General features: G+C 56.8%; 4 protein-coding genes across 4 annotated transcripts; 2 read left to right on the top strand and 2 right to left on the bottom strand.

Moving 5' to 3' along the window:
- Positions 1-2089: 2089 nt before the first annotated feature.
- SPSK_09547 (f-box domain containing protein) lies at positions 2090-3100 on the top strand (the record flags this gene model as incomplete). Its single annotated transcript, XM_016736119.1, has 1 exon — positions 2090-3100. One exon carries the CDS (start codon positions 2090-2092, stop codon positions 3098-3100), a length of 1011 nt encoding a protein of 336 aa, XP_016587301.1.
- Positions 3101-4686: 1586 nt separating this feature from the next.
- On the top strand, positions 4687-6239 carry SPSK_09120 (choline-phosphate cytidylyltransferase; the record flags this gene model as incomplete). Its single annotated transcript, XM_016735699.1, has 2 exons — positions 4687-5120; positions 5189-6239. The coding sequence occupies 2 exons, from the start codon at positions 4687-4689 to the stop codon at positions 6237-6239; spliced, it is 1485 nt and encodes a 494-aa protein (XP_016587300.1).
- Positions 6240-6993: 754 nt separating this feature from the next.
- Positions 6994-9498, bottom strand: SPSK_08595 (RING finger domain protein; the record flags this gene model as incomplete). Its single annotated transcript, XM_016735187.1, has 1 exon — positions 6994-9498. One exon carries the CDS (start codon positions 9496-9498, stop codon positions 6994-6996), a length of 2505 nt encoding a protein of 834 aa, XP_016587299.1.
- Positions 9499-10985: 1487 nt separating this feature from the next.
- SPSK_08400 (uncharacterized protein) lies at positions 10986-14330 on the bottom strand (the record flags this gene model as incomplete). Its single annotated transcript, XM_016734998.1, has 3 exons — positions 10986-13184; positions 14054-14189; positions 14308-14330. The coding sequence occupies 3 exons, from the start codon at positions 14328-14330 to the stop codon at positions 10986-10988; spliced, it is 2358 nt and encodes a 785-aa protein (XP_016587298.1).
- Positions 14331-15090: the final 760 nt, after the last annotated feature.

Here is a 15090-nt window from a genome sequence, read left to right as displayed (position 1 = left end):
TTACATATACGGGAGCCAAATTCATATGGAGGTGTGCACTCAAGAGACAACGTCAGACTATGCGAGATGCTGCATACAAAAATGGATACAGCTTCCTTGTTTGGCTGTCGCCTATGGGTCGCCCCAAAACCGGGAACGACCTGCATGACACAATGGCACGAGGTACGACGCAGAAAGGGAAAGAAAGACCAAAGTGGAGCGCCTATGACGGCACCGACGGCAGGCGCGCCCACTCCCCCAGACCACACTCTTCACCACTGAGAAAGGGACCACGGCAGCACGGTTCGCACTTGCCGTGTTGCATTCGGAGGAGCCTAGACTGCAAGACTCACTAATTCGTACTTGGTCTGGCCCGACCTATTCGGCATTCGACCACCAAGAGGGAAAGTACAACCCTGCCGCAAAGAATCATGAGATACGTTGGATGCGAAAACGAAAACTTCTCACGGTACAAATTCTCTTCGTAACCAGAACCCGGACACAGCGCAAATAGGATTAAAGCCTGCCGAAAGGCTGAAAGGCCCAGAGGCGAAAATGGCCACGGCAAAGGGACTTTGGGGGGCGAATACACAGGTCGCTCACGCCAGCGGCCACCGTTCTTAGACCTAGCGGGACGTGGTCCGCAGCCGGCGACACATGGCGTGAAATACAGTTAGTAGGCCAGTTTCGCACTGAGGACAGTCCCTGGGTGGCCAAGAATAGACCCTTATTTGTAAGGCCCGACACCGTCCGTCGGGCCTCCAGTGGCACCAATTGGACCCTTTGATATAGGCTTGGAGCGAGCGCTGTCGGTCAGTTGGGCAAGGGGCGGAAGAGGGAGCAAGAGCGATGCTCGGGGAACACAGTGGCAGAGTGGGTGCAAAGGACTTGCTGCAACTGGGTCAATAGCGAAAAACATTTTTCAGCAAGAGAAGGGACGACCAGCGCATCCATCTCCCCCTGCATTGCGCTTTCCTTTGATGATCTGATGCGACTGCATATAACAGGTTGCATTCCCCCGTCCTTCTTCTAGCCACCATTCTCTAGATGCTGTGTTTCTGCATCTTCCACAAAATCCTCTTCCGCTCCCTGCGTCAGCTTTCCATCGTCTCGCCCCTTGCACCAACAACATCCCTGTGCGTCGTACCTTATCCGACAGACCAAAAAGCAGTCACGAGCTTTGCGAAAGCGCCTATCTTTGCCGGATTTCCAGCCTTGTCCTCAGACAGTTTTTCCTTGTCCCCTGTTCTCCTCTACCGGCTTGTGTTTCCCTGAAAAGGGACGGCGGCGCACAGGCACCATACAATTCGTGCAAACTTCTACGACATACAGTGCCTGTCTACACCCACCAGTCCGGTTGATTTCTGGCATTTGATCATACGACCATCTCCTCGCATCTTTCGCATTGGTGCCACGCGAGCAGAACAATCGACTAACCCCCCTCGCGACGTAACTGCGCCCCGCCCCCGGTCTCATCTATCGTGGACTCTGTTGCCGTTGTTCGATTCGTCGTTCCAGAAGAGCGCTTTCTTTTGGTTTCGACGTACCGGGCACCACATTTGGCACCCCCCCACTCCATCTCGAGTCGCATTTCCCGCTCTGAAGCGACTTGTCCACCCCCTCTCAACACAGGGCGTTTTCCTTTACTCCATATTAGGGTCGCGCCGTGACGATCGCGCTATCATACACAGAAGTTCTGACACTATAACGACATCACCCTTCTTGCCGTGTCGCCTGATGAGCTTGCTAGTGAAGAAGGGTATCGGAATTGCTCTGCCTCTGTCGCCTCTGGATCGCAAGCCGTACCTGGGCACACCACCCCTCGTCAGCACTGGACGCAGGTGCATTGCTTACACGTAAACAGTGCCTGTTCGGTTCGTCACATTCGTTTCGTTTGATACGTTCATTCGTTGTCTACCCCACCCCGCTCTGGAACCTCGTCTCCTCTCCGCAGCCTGAAGGCATATAAGATTCCGACCAGACGCGCCCGACTTCCCCTCTCGCATCCTTCGCTCCCTATCAGCTACAGGACAAGACACGGCAGTCAGAACCCAAATATAATACCCGCCGCGATACGCGACTGACTCGAACCTTGTTCACCATTTGGACAATGACAGCATCGATGACGACAATGCTTGAAAGCCTATACACTTCCCAGGGCAGTCACACTTCGCTTGTTCGTGGGGTAGACCCGAAGTCGTTCAACCCCAACGACAACTCGGCCAGTGCCAGAAACGGCCGTGTTCCTTTCCGGCCGCCACGTCGCGCCCAGTCCACCAACGACTATGTCTACCCGTCGCCGCCTCCGCTGATGCGGGGCGAGTCAAGGACGGTGCTCATCCACCAGAACAGCGCCAACAACATTCCACAGGCGGCCCTCGCGGCACCGGCGGAGGTTGCATCAAGCGGAGATGCCTTGAAAACGCTTGCCGCACACGGACGACCACCGACCATTGACGAGGAGACCGTCAGTGGCCTGGTATCGCCGGGCGCCGTAACGCCCGTACCTACGCCCCCGCCGGCGGAGATTGGCAGAACAACACGGCCGAAGCTGGGCCCGCCTCGGCGGTCGTACTCGGTCATGGACTACGAGCCGGTGCCACATCACCACCGCCTGTCAGAGAACCTCGGCCTCCTCGACCTGCCCCCCGAGCTGCACTACACCATCTTCGACTTCCTGGATCCGATTGACAGTACGTGCTTGGGGTTGACCAACAAGCACTTTTACGACATCCACCGCCGCATGCATGGTGCTGTGCCTCTGTCGGTGCGGCGGCCGGGTCCCAACGACATGGAGTGGGTGTGGCATCTGGCAGGCCGGATGATGCACGGCGGCCACTCGGATGCCGCCACGCTGGAGGCCACGACGAACGCGCTGGCTATGCTGCGCGTACGGGGCCAGGCCCTGTGCCGCAAGTGCGGTGTTTCGCGCTGCGAGCTGCACAAACACATTCAGGGCTGGATGGGCCCCGGTTACGAGTACTGTACGGTCCGGGAGAAGTTTGGACCGGCCGCTCCCGAGGGTGCCAAAGAGTTTTGCTACCTGAGCAACCCCAAAGACCCGCACCGCTGCGGCAGACATCGCGTTAACAAATCACGGCCGACGACCCCGGTACCGTAGGGTGCAATGGCACCATTGCTCTTCTCGCACCAGTCTTTCATTATTGTCAGTTTTACGAATACGTCTTTTCTCATTGCGGATATCATGTCTCAACAGTGTGGACGAGCGCGGAGGATGCGCCCGGTATCAACGGGCAGGGTTTTAGCGAGGCGTTATAGTTTTGATTTTGTTATTTAGTTGCCATTACATTGACGGACAGGGCCATGTGGTTACCTGATTGTAGGATATAAAGTTTATCGTTTTACCCAGCGAAGAGTAGGACCATGATGGGCACACGCATTTTTGAATCATGGAGGAATCGAACGGCTGCACTTATTCAAGACAGTTTTTAAATAATTATCTCTTATTACTGCCAGCGTGTTTTCGCATGTATCGTACTTCGTGATGTCCCATTTACGCATTAATATGGGATCGGAGGATGGAGGACGAAAGGCACCAAAGTCTCACGACAAAGGTTGTACAAAATACGAAGAGCGTGCCTTTTACTCACTACAGTAGCCATGCTGCGGCACTTGAGCCATGAGTTCTGCAAGGTCCTTGACAAAGGACAAAGGACTTCTTTGTGAAATGGCGTTGGGGCAATGGTGCGCCCAGCGTGAAAAGAGGCCGCTTATTCTGATGACGCCACTTTTATGCCCAGCTTACAGAGGCAGGGGAGTTGCGGCCAGCACAATGGACCGAGGGCGTGTCCTTGCATGTCACACTTTCCCTCCCGGTCCTTCCATGTAATTTTGAGAGCATTTATGCCGTACTCCGTAATGGATCTTATTTACTCCTGCCCTGTCATTCCATGGCTTGCCTCGCTCTTTCCCAGCGAAAGTCCCCAGTCCACAACTCCTTCCCACACTGCTGCTGTGTCTTTCACTTGCTAGGGTCAAGAATAGGGGCTGTTGGGGCGTACCTTCTGCTTTTAATGCTATAGCTGTTAGCGTATCATTTTGCCTACTTGGGAAAGGGCGACTTTCTAGATTTCCTGCAGCTTCGACTGCTTCCGCCAGCTTTCCGTCATTTCTTCTTTTCGGTCTCTTGTCCCTTTTCAACTTTTCCAAACCCTCTCCTTTGCTTTCTCTTCTCATTTGCTTCATGTAACCTGCCATCCTTATTTTCGACTTCTACCTACTTTGGGTCGACTCCTATGATATCCGGTCGCGCCCGTGCCACGTTCTGTTCGCATTTGACACGTCTACCCAGCTCGGCTTTCGTGGAACCTGGCCAAACCAATCGGGGCCACAGCACCACCAAAAATCAAAATCCAACTTCAAGGCACAACAAACACATTCTGTCGCTGCCGCAGCTGCTGGTGTCGTCATTCGATTGACTTGGTTCTTTCTATTGGCCCAGCCGTGTTTCTGGCTCTCCATTTTTCAACGCAGCCTCCAGAAAATACTGCAATTAAACCTCGATCTCCCTTTCTCTCCTTTTTTTCTCATCGTCGCAAGCTTCTGTTTTCTCGGCAACTGGCTTCGCCATTGCGTCTTTTATCGGCTGCATCGAATTCCGCGTCTAACGATTTATTTGGTCGCCGTTGACGATTGACCGACCCGACCTCTTTTCCACATTGCACACACACATACAACCCACGCAAAATGCCTCCTTCGTCAAGCTCAACGACCGGCGGTGCTAACGGCAAACGCAAGCGTACCCGTGAAACAGCTGTCAACGACCACGACGACTATCACGAGGAGAATGGCGACGATAACATCGAGTCCGAACACGACAACGATGGCGCCGACGCATCCCCGTCGACACGGCGCCAGAGCCAGCGACAGAAGCAGCTGCCTCCCAGCAAGCGGCAGCGTCCGAATGTCGACACCGATGACCGCCGGAACAGCAACTCTACCAGCGATGACGATAACGAGGGCGACAACGAGGACGTGAGTGCGTCCGACGAGTCCATGGCGCCGCCGCCGGTCGGTGGCGGCGGTCTCATTCACCCTCACGGCTACCGCACAAACTCCCCACCCACAGGTCGGCCGGTCCGTGTCTATGCAGATGGCGTCTTTGATCTGTTCCATCTTGGGTATATCCTCCATTTTCTTCTATAGCAGATTGTACGATACGTGGGCAACACTTTCTAACTCCCAGTAGACACATGCGCCAGCTTGAGCAGGCCAAGAAGGCGTTCTCTGACGTTTACCTCATTGTTGGCGTCACGGGCGACGAGGAGACCCACAAGCGCAAGGGCTTGACTGTGCTGTCCGGCAAGGAGCGCGCCGAGACTGTACGCCACTGCAAGTGGGTAGACGAAGTCATTGAAAACTGCCCGTGGATCGTTACGCCCGCCTTCCTCGAGGAGCACCAGATTGACTACGTCGCCCACGACGACATCCCCTACGGCGCCGACGAGGGCGACGACATTTACCAGCCGATAAAGGCCGCTGGCAAGTTTTTGGTGACCCAGCGCACCGAGGGTGTCAGCACCACGGGCATCATCACCAAGATCGTCCGCGACTACGAAAAGTACATCTCCCGCCAACTGAAGCGCGGCACCTCCCGCCAGGAGCTCAATGTGAGCTGGCTGAAGAAGAACGAGCTCGAGCTCAAGCGCCACGTCCAAGACCTGCGTGACAATATCCGTGCCAACTGGACCACGACCGGCCAGGAGCTCAGCAAGGAGCTGCGCCAGTTCTGGCCCAACAGCCGGCCCCAGAGCCCTGCCCCGCGGCCCTCGCTGCACCTCGGCTCCCCCGCCGGCCAGTCGTACCTGACCGCCAACGATGGGCCCCTCCCGGCGAGCCCCACCTCGACCTTGAACCTCCACCAGCAGCATCAGCAGGCTGTGGGCGGTGGTAACGGCGCGGCCCCCAGCATCAACATGTCGACACCCAAGTCGCCCGTCGGCAGCACCAACGACTTTGTGGCCGGCTACGCCCTCGGCCTGATTGGCGGTGTGCGGTCGTGGATGACCAAGAGCCGACAGCGCGGCCGGGACACGCGGTCGCAACAAGTCAGTGACGACGACTCTGAGGAGAGCGACGATAAGCAGCCGTCGGGCAGCGGCAGTGGTAGCGGCAGCGGCAGCGGTAGCGGAAACAATACACAAGAAGCTAAGAGTCGCCCGAGCAGCTCCCGGACTGGCAACGGCATCGAGCGCATTGCTTCGTCGTCCGACCTGCGGCGAAGCCTGCGCGCATCATAAGCGTGTGGGTACAGTTTGCGTTGCCTGTCTATCGTTTTGGTGTTGTCAGTGCCCGCTTTGCTTTTCTTCTCCGATTTCTCTTTCCCTTTCTTCCTCTTCATCCTGGTCTTCATTTCATTCCCCCCTCTTTCCCGTCTTTACGCCGTCTTCCTCTCTGGTTCCGCAAAACGCCCATAAACCACCCCAAAACACAATAGATGATTCATCCCCTTTTTGCTATATTATTCCCTTTGCGTTATTTTTACCTGCTATTTTTTGTCGTCCGGTTTACAGGCAGGTTTGGTTTTCCTATTACAGTATTCAGTACACACAAAAAGGCGGCGGGATTGAACAGCAGATGTTGGGAAGACACCGAGCCGGTTTCCCTGTTCTGCGACGTGGACGATAATATAGAGTACTGCTTAGCTTTCGTACAAAATCAGAATACGCGGGGCAATAAAAAGGCGTTTTAGTCGTTGCAAATGTTTTGTATTCGCATAGCGGTAGCCCGTAAATAGATAGTGGTATGTAATGTATGTTATTTGCTAGTATATGCCGTCATCCGTGACAACGACAAGGTCATAAGCTGCTTTGCGTGAAAAAAAAGAAAAAAAAAAGAACGCTGCTATATCTGGCTTCGAAATGAGAAGGCATGCAGTAGTTTAAGGAAACAGAACCTAAGGGAGAGCTCCGTAAATGTGTGCGCCGACATGTAGAACTGGCCAGATTCAAAGAATGGTTCTGCACATTCATTGTGTTCCGGGTCTTCCAAAAATCAGAATCCTCTTCGGCCGCCGGTGCTCATGAGTGTAATTTTTTGCTTCTTCTTCTTCTTGGATTTGCCACCCGCAGCCGGGGACGCGGCAGCGGCCGCGTCGCCGTCGACGGTCTGCTTGGCCGCCTCTACGCCCAGGGCTTCCATCTGGGCCACCAGGTCGGCGTCGCTGGCTCCGCTCGTATCGAGGAGCGAGCCCAGCACCTGGTCGTCCTTGAGCCAGCCATCGTCCGGGGCATTACTGGCAACATAGGCTTGCAGGCTCGGCGACACGGGCACGGCGCGCGTACCCCAAACGGTGCGTGATGCCGAGTTGGACGACGACGAAGGCGGCGTCGTCGACATGGATGCCAGCTGGCCAAAGCCAAGGCGCGGGTTGGGCGGGGAGGCCGACGACGATGTCAAGCCGCCGCCCTCGCTGTCACCAGGACCACCCCCGAGCGGCTGGAACTCGTTGATATCCATGGGCCGGACGGCGTCGTCGTATACGCTGTCGTGGCCGTGATCGCCGCCATCAAGACCGCCGTGTGCATCACCACTACCGCCTCCGCCACCGATACCACCGCGCCGTCCAGCACCTCTGTGGAGTGCGGCGGCTTCAAGACGCTCGGCCTGCAACCGTTCGCGCTCTTCCTGGAAGGCCTTGTCGCGGTTGCGCTTCCGGCGGCGCTCAATGTCCTCGGCAAACGTAGCGAGCGTCTCGGCCGGCACAATGTCCGTCCAGTCGCACTCCAGAAAGGACACGACGCAGCCGGCGGGGAGATGACCAAGATACTTGGCGCGGCGGCGCATGGCGTCGTCTACCACGTGGCCGGTGGAAATGTGCTCGACGCGCGGCAGGAGGGTGGAGGGGAACGCCGAAAAGGAGCCGTATTTGGTCTTGAGGATACGAATGTCCAGCGGAGAGAGATAGAGGTGCGGCGGTGACATGTAAAAGTAAAAGTCTTGTGGGGTTGCCACAGTAGCAGCTGCACCTGCGGCAGCGGCGGCGCCTGATGAGGCGGCCGTTGGTCGTGGTAGGGAAGATAGTCCGTCGTCGGGACGCGGTTGCGCAGCTCGTGCTGGAGCTGGTGATGCGGTTGCCACCGTGGGTGACGCAGGTTCGGCCCCGACAGGAAGTTGCTTCATTGGTCGCTGGTTGCTGCTACTGCCACCGAAAATGCTGCCGTCCTGCAGTGCGAGCTCGATTCCGCCCAGTTCTCGGGAGCTCTCCTGTGCCGTTCGCACGGCCCGCATAGCGCGCCGTGTCCACTCGCCGTCCTCGTGGAACAGCAGCTCGTCCTCTTTCTCCTGGCGCGCAAGGTCTTCCAGCTCCCGCCCAAACTCCTCCACCATGTAGTCCCCGGTTCCCTTCATGATGCGTGCATAGTCAAGTACATTGGCCGCAAAGTGCCACGGAATCGAAACACCGCCCCGTCCGCCCTTGGCTCCAGAATTGAGTACATCCGCTGCGCTTTCGCGTGGCAATGCGACGGTCGAGTTGGCGTGGCGCATCATGAGACGTAGCACGACATCGTCACCTGGCCGGGGCAACGGGCTTTCTTGCCCTGCATAGAAGCGTACGGGCCGCACCTCCCCCAGGTACACGCTCTCCTCACAGATGGGGCACTTCTTCCACTTGGCTCGCTTTTCTGGCACGGGTGCTGACGGCGATGCGAGTGCGCCATTCGCATCCGGGACAGGCGGGAGACCGACCACAGTGCGTGCGGTACGGGAGGCGTTGCTGGCCGAGTCGTCGGCATCGATGGCGTGCATGAAGCGAATCAGACAGGGCAGACAGAAGATGTGGCCGCACTTGGCCATGCGGGGCGCAACAGGCTCTGACAGACAGATGGGACACGACGAGCTTTGAGACTCAGTCGACGCCAGGACCTGCAGGACATCGCTCCAGTCAATGTACCCGTCGGCGTCGGTGGCTTGGGTCGCATAGTTGCCCTTGGGCGAGACAACGAAACGGTAGTTGGAGTGCACAAACCGGGCCTTGTCGACCGAGCTGTTGTGGTGGTGGGAGCGGTACGAGTGGTGGCCACCGCCGGCGTAGTGATGGTGTCCTCCATGGTGCCGGGAGCGGCTGCCGTAGTAGTGGTCGTTGCCGCCAAAGGCGTGGTCCAGATGGGCGCGAGAGGGCGCCGCATAGTTGAGGAGGTGGGTGATGGACGTCTGGCCGCGGCGGCTGGACGCGTTCTTCAAAGCGCGGGTTTCCGCCATATCATCCTCGTCCTCGAAGCGGTAGTTTTTGTTCTTGTTCTGCCCGGTGTTGCCACTGCCGGACGCTCCACCGCTCGCAGCGCCCGGCCGTTTCTGGTTCCGGTGTTGCTTGCGTGATGCCTGGCCTTTGCGTGGGGCCGCCGAGATGCCTGCAGCAGGTCCGCTGGTCTGCTGGTTCGGCCGACGGGAGGAGTAGTCAGCGCCGCCAGTCGATGCGGCTGCTGGGGTGACTGGCGAGTGCGAGGATGGAGAAGGAGACGACAAAGACTTGCCCAGGTTCGCCTGTGGTACGCTCATTTTTTTTTCGAGAAGGCGAAGGGGAAGAAAGCTGTCGGTGATCGTCCAGCAGGCGTTTAAGCGGATACGGCTGTAAAAAGAGAGGCTGAAAGGAGACTTGCGTGCTGGGCCGTGACAACCGTGAAGAAGTACGAAGGTCAATGAGTGGCAAACGGTGGCGGTTGTCGAGACGTTTCGAAACGAGTGCTAATGAGAACGGATGGCTCGCTGGATATGCCGACGTCTATCGCTATCGACAATGATAGTATCGGAGCTTCATCCCAATCGTCATCGCCCTGCAGGTCTCGCTGCAGCCAGTAGTTGGCGACGTTGGTCTTGGCCCTTTGAAAAAGAGCAGCAACGGACGACGTGGGATCAGGAGGAGGGCTTCGTTTCTGTCGATGAAGCGGTTTAGGGATTGGCGATCAGCGGTCGGAAGTCATCGACATCTATCGAGAACGCGTCGGCATAGGACAGAGTGTTGGTTCACAACCAGAAACGGCAAAGAGTCCGTCCAAGGCGCGGAAGGCGTTGGAATGGGAGAAGGAGAGAGAGAGGAAGACGTGAGGAGAGGAGGGGAACGCTAGGAGAATCACGACAGTGGTGTCGATAGTGCGCAGAAAAAGCAGGAGCGAATGATCTAAGCAGAGGAAGTCGCGGCAGACGGAGTCATAGGCTGGAAAGGGCGGGGCAAATGACACTCGGGACGGAAGGCGAAACGGAATGCCACGCTATTTGTCGGGCGATCACGTGAAACGCAATCTGCTACGTCACACTCCGCGCAATTTGCACAGCTTCAACATCTGATACCTATTGCACTATTCAAAAATAATGAATATTGTGCTCACTGAGGTGAAAACGTTTACTGTATTTGTCTACACTACTACAAATTCAAATTGGACAGCGATCAAAATGATGAAACTTAGATAAAATGCAAAACAAATTTAAGAGACCATGGCCAACCAAGCCGGTTCCAAGCCCTCCCCATTACCACTTCTCCGCGACCCTCTTCTCTTTAATTTGGTATCCAACACATATGACCCTCTGGATGCCCGATCCCCATTATGCCTTCTATTTTCAATTCATTAATGTCTGGTCTCACAGAACAAGAACAACGCGAGTAGAGTAGCACACCCCGGGGAATCAAGAAAGAGATGAGAAAAAAAAAATCGCATGCCCATATGAACGACGGAAGAGATGAGCTGACAGGAAGGAACACGTCAACCTTACTCTGGCGTCGGGGAAAGGACAACACGTAAAGAGAGCAAAAAATGCAAAATGCGATGTCCAAAAAAAAAAGACTAGAAAAAAACAACCACAAACCAAAAAGAGAAAAATTAAAATCAAAATATGGGGTGCCTTTCTAGACAAGAGCGTGACGGAAACTGTACAGATGACGTGGTGTTATGAGGAGAAAGCAAGACACGGCCACGTAGATGGCCATAACGAGAATGGGACCGGAACGAGCTGAGAAAAGTGACGGGCGGTTGTGGAGAATCGAGGAGGTTCTATTTCTTGTCGCCATCGATCTTGTCCATGATCTTGTGGAAGAAGCCGCTGAGGCGGTTCTTCTTCTTCTTCTCGGCGTTGACAACTCCACCCTTGGATGGCCGGGATGACGAAGCAGAGCCAATGGCTGCGGCGGTGGGGTTGGGGATAGGAGCGACCTGGGGAACCGACGCAGGGCCCGACGCGGCGGCACCAACAGGGACGGAGTCCTTGCCATTTGTAGCCGTAGCAGCCTCGGTAGCGGGGCGGGTAGCAGAAGAATGGGCGGCAGCAGCTCGAGCAGCAGTAGTAGCAGGATCAGATGATCTAGCAGGACCGGCAGAAACAGCAGGAGCCGCAGAAGCGGCAGGACCAGCGGAAGAGGCAGGACCAGCAGAAGCAGCAGGACCAACAGAAGCAGCAGGACCAACAGAAGCAGCAGGACCAGCAGAGGCAGTAGGACCAGCAGAAGAGGCAGGACCAGCAGAAGAGGCACCGGCAACAGAAGCGGCACCAGCAGCAGAAGCGGCACCAGCAGCCACGGCAGGGGTGGAGGCCGCGGCGGGGGCAGCTGCGGAAGACTTGGTGGCGGGTGCGGCAGCCGAAGCACCCTCACCGGGCGCGCCAGAATCAACTTTCTTCAGCAGCTCGGCCTCAACGGCCTTCTTTTCCTGGATGGCCGTGGGGTTGGCGGCAGCTTCGGGGCTGGTGCCGGCCTGCTGGATCGACTCTTTCACCTCAGCCGGAACATTCGACGCCTCGGCCTCGCCGCCGGCGGCCGTGGTGGCAAGCTGCTCCTGGATAGAGTTCGGCAGAACCTGCTTGACAGACACGGGCAGCTTGGCGGCAGCATCGCTGGCAGACGCAGTCGCCTTCTGGACCGTGGGACCGGCCTGCTCGACGGCCTTGTCCTTGGCGGACGTGGCAGTGGCGAGGGCAGTGGCACCAATTGCGGCAGCAGCAGCAGTGACGCTACCAACAACGGCAGTGGGGGAAATGGAGGATTGGTTGTTGTTGGCGGCGGTGGTGGTGCCGTCCGAGGTGACAGGGGCCTCGGGGACCTTCTTCAGCAGCTCGTCCTCCACCTGCTGCTTCTCCTTCACCTCGGTAGGGATGGCGCTGGCCTCCGGAGAGACACCAGCAGCCTCCTGGCTCTCCTTGACAACCTCAGGGACGGCCTCTTCCTTGGATGGGGCGGAGGTAGCGGCCTTGTTCTTCTCCAGGGGCACGGCGCCAGCAAGCGCGGCGGTTGTCGCAGCGGGGGCAGCCGAGTTGATAGCAACGTCATTGCCGCCGACGATGGGCAGGCTCGACTCGGGAATGATGTTCTTGGAGACGGGGGGCAGTTGATCGGCGGAGAAACCACCGGCAATAGCGGCGTCGGCCTTCTCGTACGACTCGGGGTCAAGCTTCACGTTGGCGTTGATGTCGCCAGACTTTAGCGATTCGGGAATCTTCTCGCCGGGCGCGAGCTTCACGGGGTTCACACCGCCAGGGGCGGCAGGTAAGGGGTTGACGAGCTTGATTTCCTTGTTGAGCTCGTTCGCAGGGGTCTCGGGGAAGGTCCCCGGGATATCATCGGTCTGGTAGCCGGACATCTTCTTTGCGTCTTCGGCGGAACCCTTGGCGGTGGCAACAACAGCGGCACCAACAGCAGCAACACCGGCGGCAGCGGCAGTAACGGGCGCGGCAATATCGGTAGCGGTGGAAGTCTCCTTGGGAGCAGGAGTCTCGTCCTTCTTTTCCAGAGGAACGTCGGCAGCGAGAGCAGCAGTAGAGGACGCTGGTGCGGCAGAGCTGATGACGGTGGATGAGGCGGGGGTCTCCTTGGCGGCAACGGGCGCCTCTGTGACGGGAAGGGTCGCGACAGGGGTGTCAACGGCCTTTGGTTCCAAGGGAACTGCGCCTGCAAGCTGGGCGGTAGAGGACTGGGGAGCGGCCGAGCTGATAGCACTGGCAAATGCAGGAGTCGCGCCAGCCACAACAGGCGCCTCAGTCACGGGCAGGATGGAGACAGGGGTGTCAAGAGCCTTGTCTTTGACGGGAACACCAGCAGCGAGCTGGGACGTACTAGCCGTAGGAGCGGCAGAGCTGATGACGGCAGCAGAGGCTGGCGTAGCGACGATGTTCTCGGGAGTCAGAACGTTGTTGACGTTGCCCTCCTCGTCCTTCTCTTTGGGCGCAGCAGGATCAAGCACCCACTCGCCGTCGACGACAAACTGGAGAAAAAGAGAAATTGTTTAGTACGTACGCTGAACCAAGTGGGTTGCACAGGGCAAATAAATTGGTAACAAGACGACGAAGTTGAAGCAATGGCAGCGTAACAGAGGAGCCCCCAAAAAGAGGAAACAAAAGAGAAAAGGAAGCGAGGAAACAGAAGAGGGGCAATGCCAATAGATACAAAAAAGGGCGGTGCAGGGTAATTCTCGGCTGGTCGCGAGTCGAGTAGACAAAGCCTGGCGAGTCTAGCAACAAGAACGAGATCGATCGACCTTTGTCACAGGTGATCGTTTAGCGACGAGGTCGGCGGAGAGGGGTCAATTGGCCGAACTGGCCAGGCTCGCCTAGCCTCTGGACCAAGTCTTGATTCCTGCCAATGGGCGCTGACCTCCACATTCTGCGCTAGGCTGGAGCCAGTCTGCAGACCTTGCGTCATTGTCTCCGCTCGGCTGCACAAAAAGAAAGAAATGGGTGAGACAAGCAGGTTGGCCGAGGCCGCTCGCCCTTCTCGTTTTGGCATCTTTGCGAAAACTAAGGCCGCATTCGTTTGGTGAGAGATGCCAGGCAGTGGCAGATTGATTGTTGCCTAAGGCTGACCGGCTTGGCCAGGCCGTTTGAGAGACAATTGGAGAAGAGTCGAGGCAAGCACCATACAAAAAAAAGAAACTTGACAGGACCCAATTCGAGGAACAAAAAGACAAGGTGACTGCAAAAGGGGCTGGGCAGGGGAAAGTGCAGTAAAACAAGGGAGGCCAGCTCAGGCAACAAGCGAGGGGACCATCCCGTTGGGAAACGGGTGGTTCGTTCGCAACGCACACATGTCGCGTGGCAGGTGTAAAACGGCTGAGACCAACCATCAATCACATACCTTGTAGTAAATCTTCTTCGAGATATTGCCCAGCTCAACAGTATTCTGGAAAACGTCGCCAACCTTCTTGAGCTGGACGGACTTGGACCAGTTGTCGAACGTGCCGGTCACAAAGACCTCGTTGCCGGCATTGGGCCTGTTCGAGGAAAAACAAAATCTCGTCAGCAATCTGTTCACTAGGCAGCAAAATTCCCAAAGTCGTCCATCCTCACGGCCACCAACCCGGACGCCCCGGCTTGCGACACAATGCGTACCAGATGAAAACAAAGCTTCCCATGTTGACTGTAGGCGTCGAACAGCAGATGAGTGTGCTTAGAGTGGATGGAGAGCAGCGACGCTGGTGAATTGGGACGTTGGCGCAGAGAGTTGATTGTCGAAAACGCTGCTGCGGTGGCGACGGATAAGCTGCGAATGCGTTCAAAAGCTGCCAGCGGTAGCGGATGCTGTGCGCGGCGGAAACTAGGACGGGCAGGAGGGACGAGTGCAGTCGAAGCTGCAAGAAGAACGACAAAGGTTTCGTCGTAACGGTTTCTGTTTAACGAGGCTGCTTGGTTAGCTATCGAAGCCGACGCCGAGAAAGACGAGAGTGATCAAGGATTGGACCGTGCGCCGAGACAGCCTGCAAGAAGAGAGGAGGGGAAAAGCGACCGGGATCGAAGCGGAGGCGGAACCTGCCAGCGAGCAACGAAATGAGGACCTGCAGGGCTTCTCTGCAGCTTGTCGTAGGCTGGCAGGGTAAGCTTCTGTCTCACTTTGCTTGCCACGCAACTCCTGACTGGCAGAAGGCACGGCTACTCTCGAAGCTCGTGCCAACGCGCACCAGCTTTTTGCTTTCTCCTTTCTTGTCTTCGAGCACCTTTTCGGAGTTCCAACGCCGTGGCCCGTGGCTTTCCTTCTCTCTGTTCACCGCTTTCCTGAATGCTCGCTCCCGCAGCTGCGGAGAAGAGGCGGCTTACTTACCTTTTTGAATTATTTCAATGGAATGTCGAATTGGTTCGGGAGAATGGAAGAATACGAAAGCCAATCTGGTGCGTAAA

The sequence above is a fragment of the Sporothrix schenckii genome (genome assembly GCF_000961545.1).
Source record: "Sporothrix schenckii 1099-18 chromosome Unknown Cont44, whole genome shotgun sequence".
Lineage (NCBI taxonomy): Eukaryota > Fungi > Ascomycota > Sordariomycetes > Ophiostomatales > Ophiostomataceae > Sporothrix > Sporothrix schenckii.
This window is presented reverse-complemented; position numbering and strand designations above follow the sequence as displayed.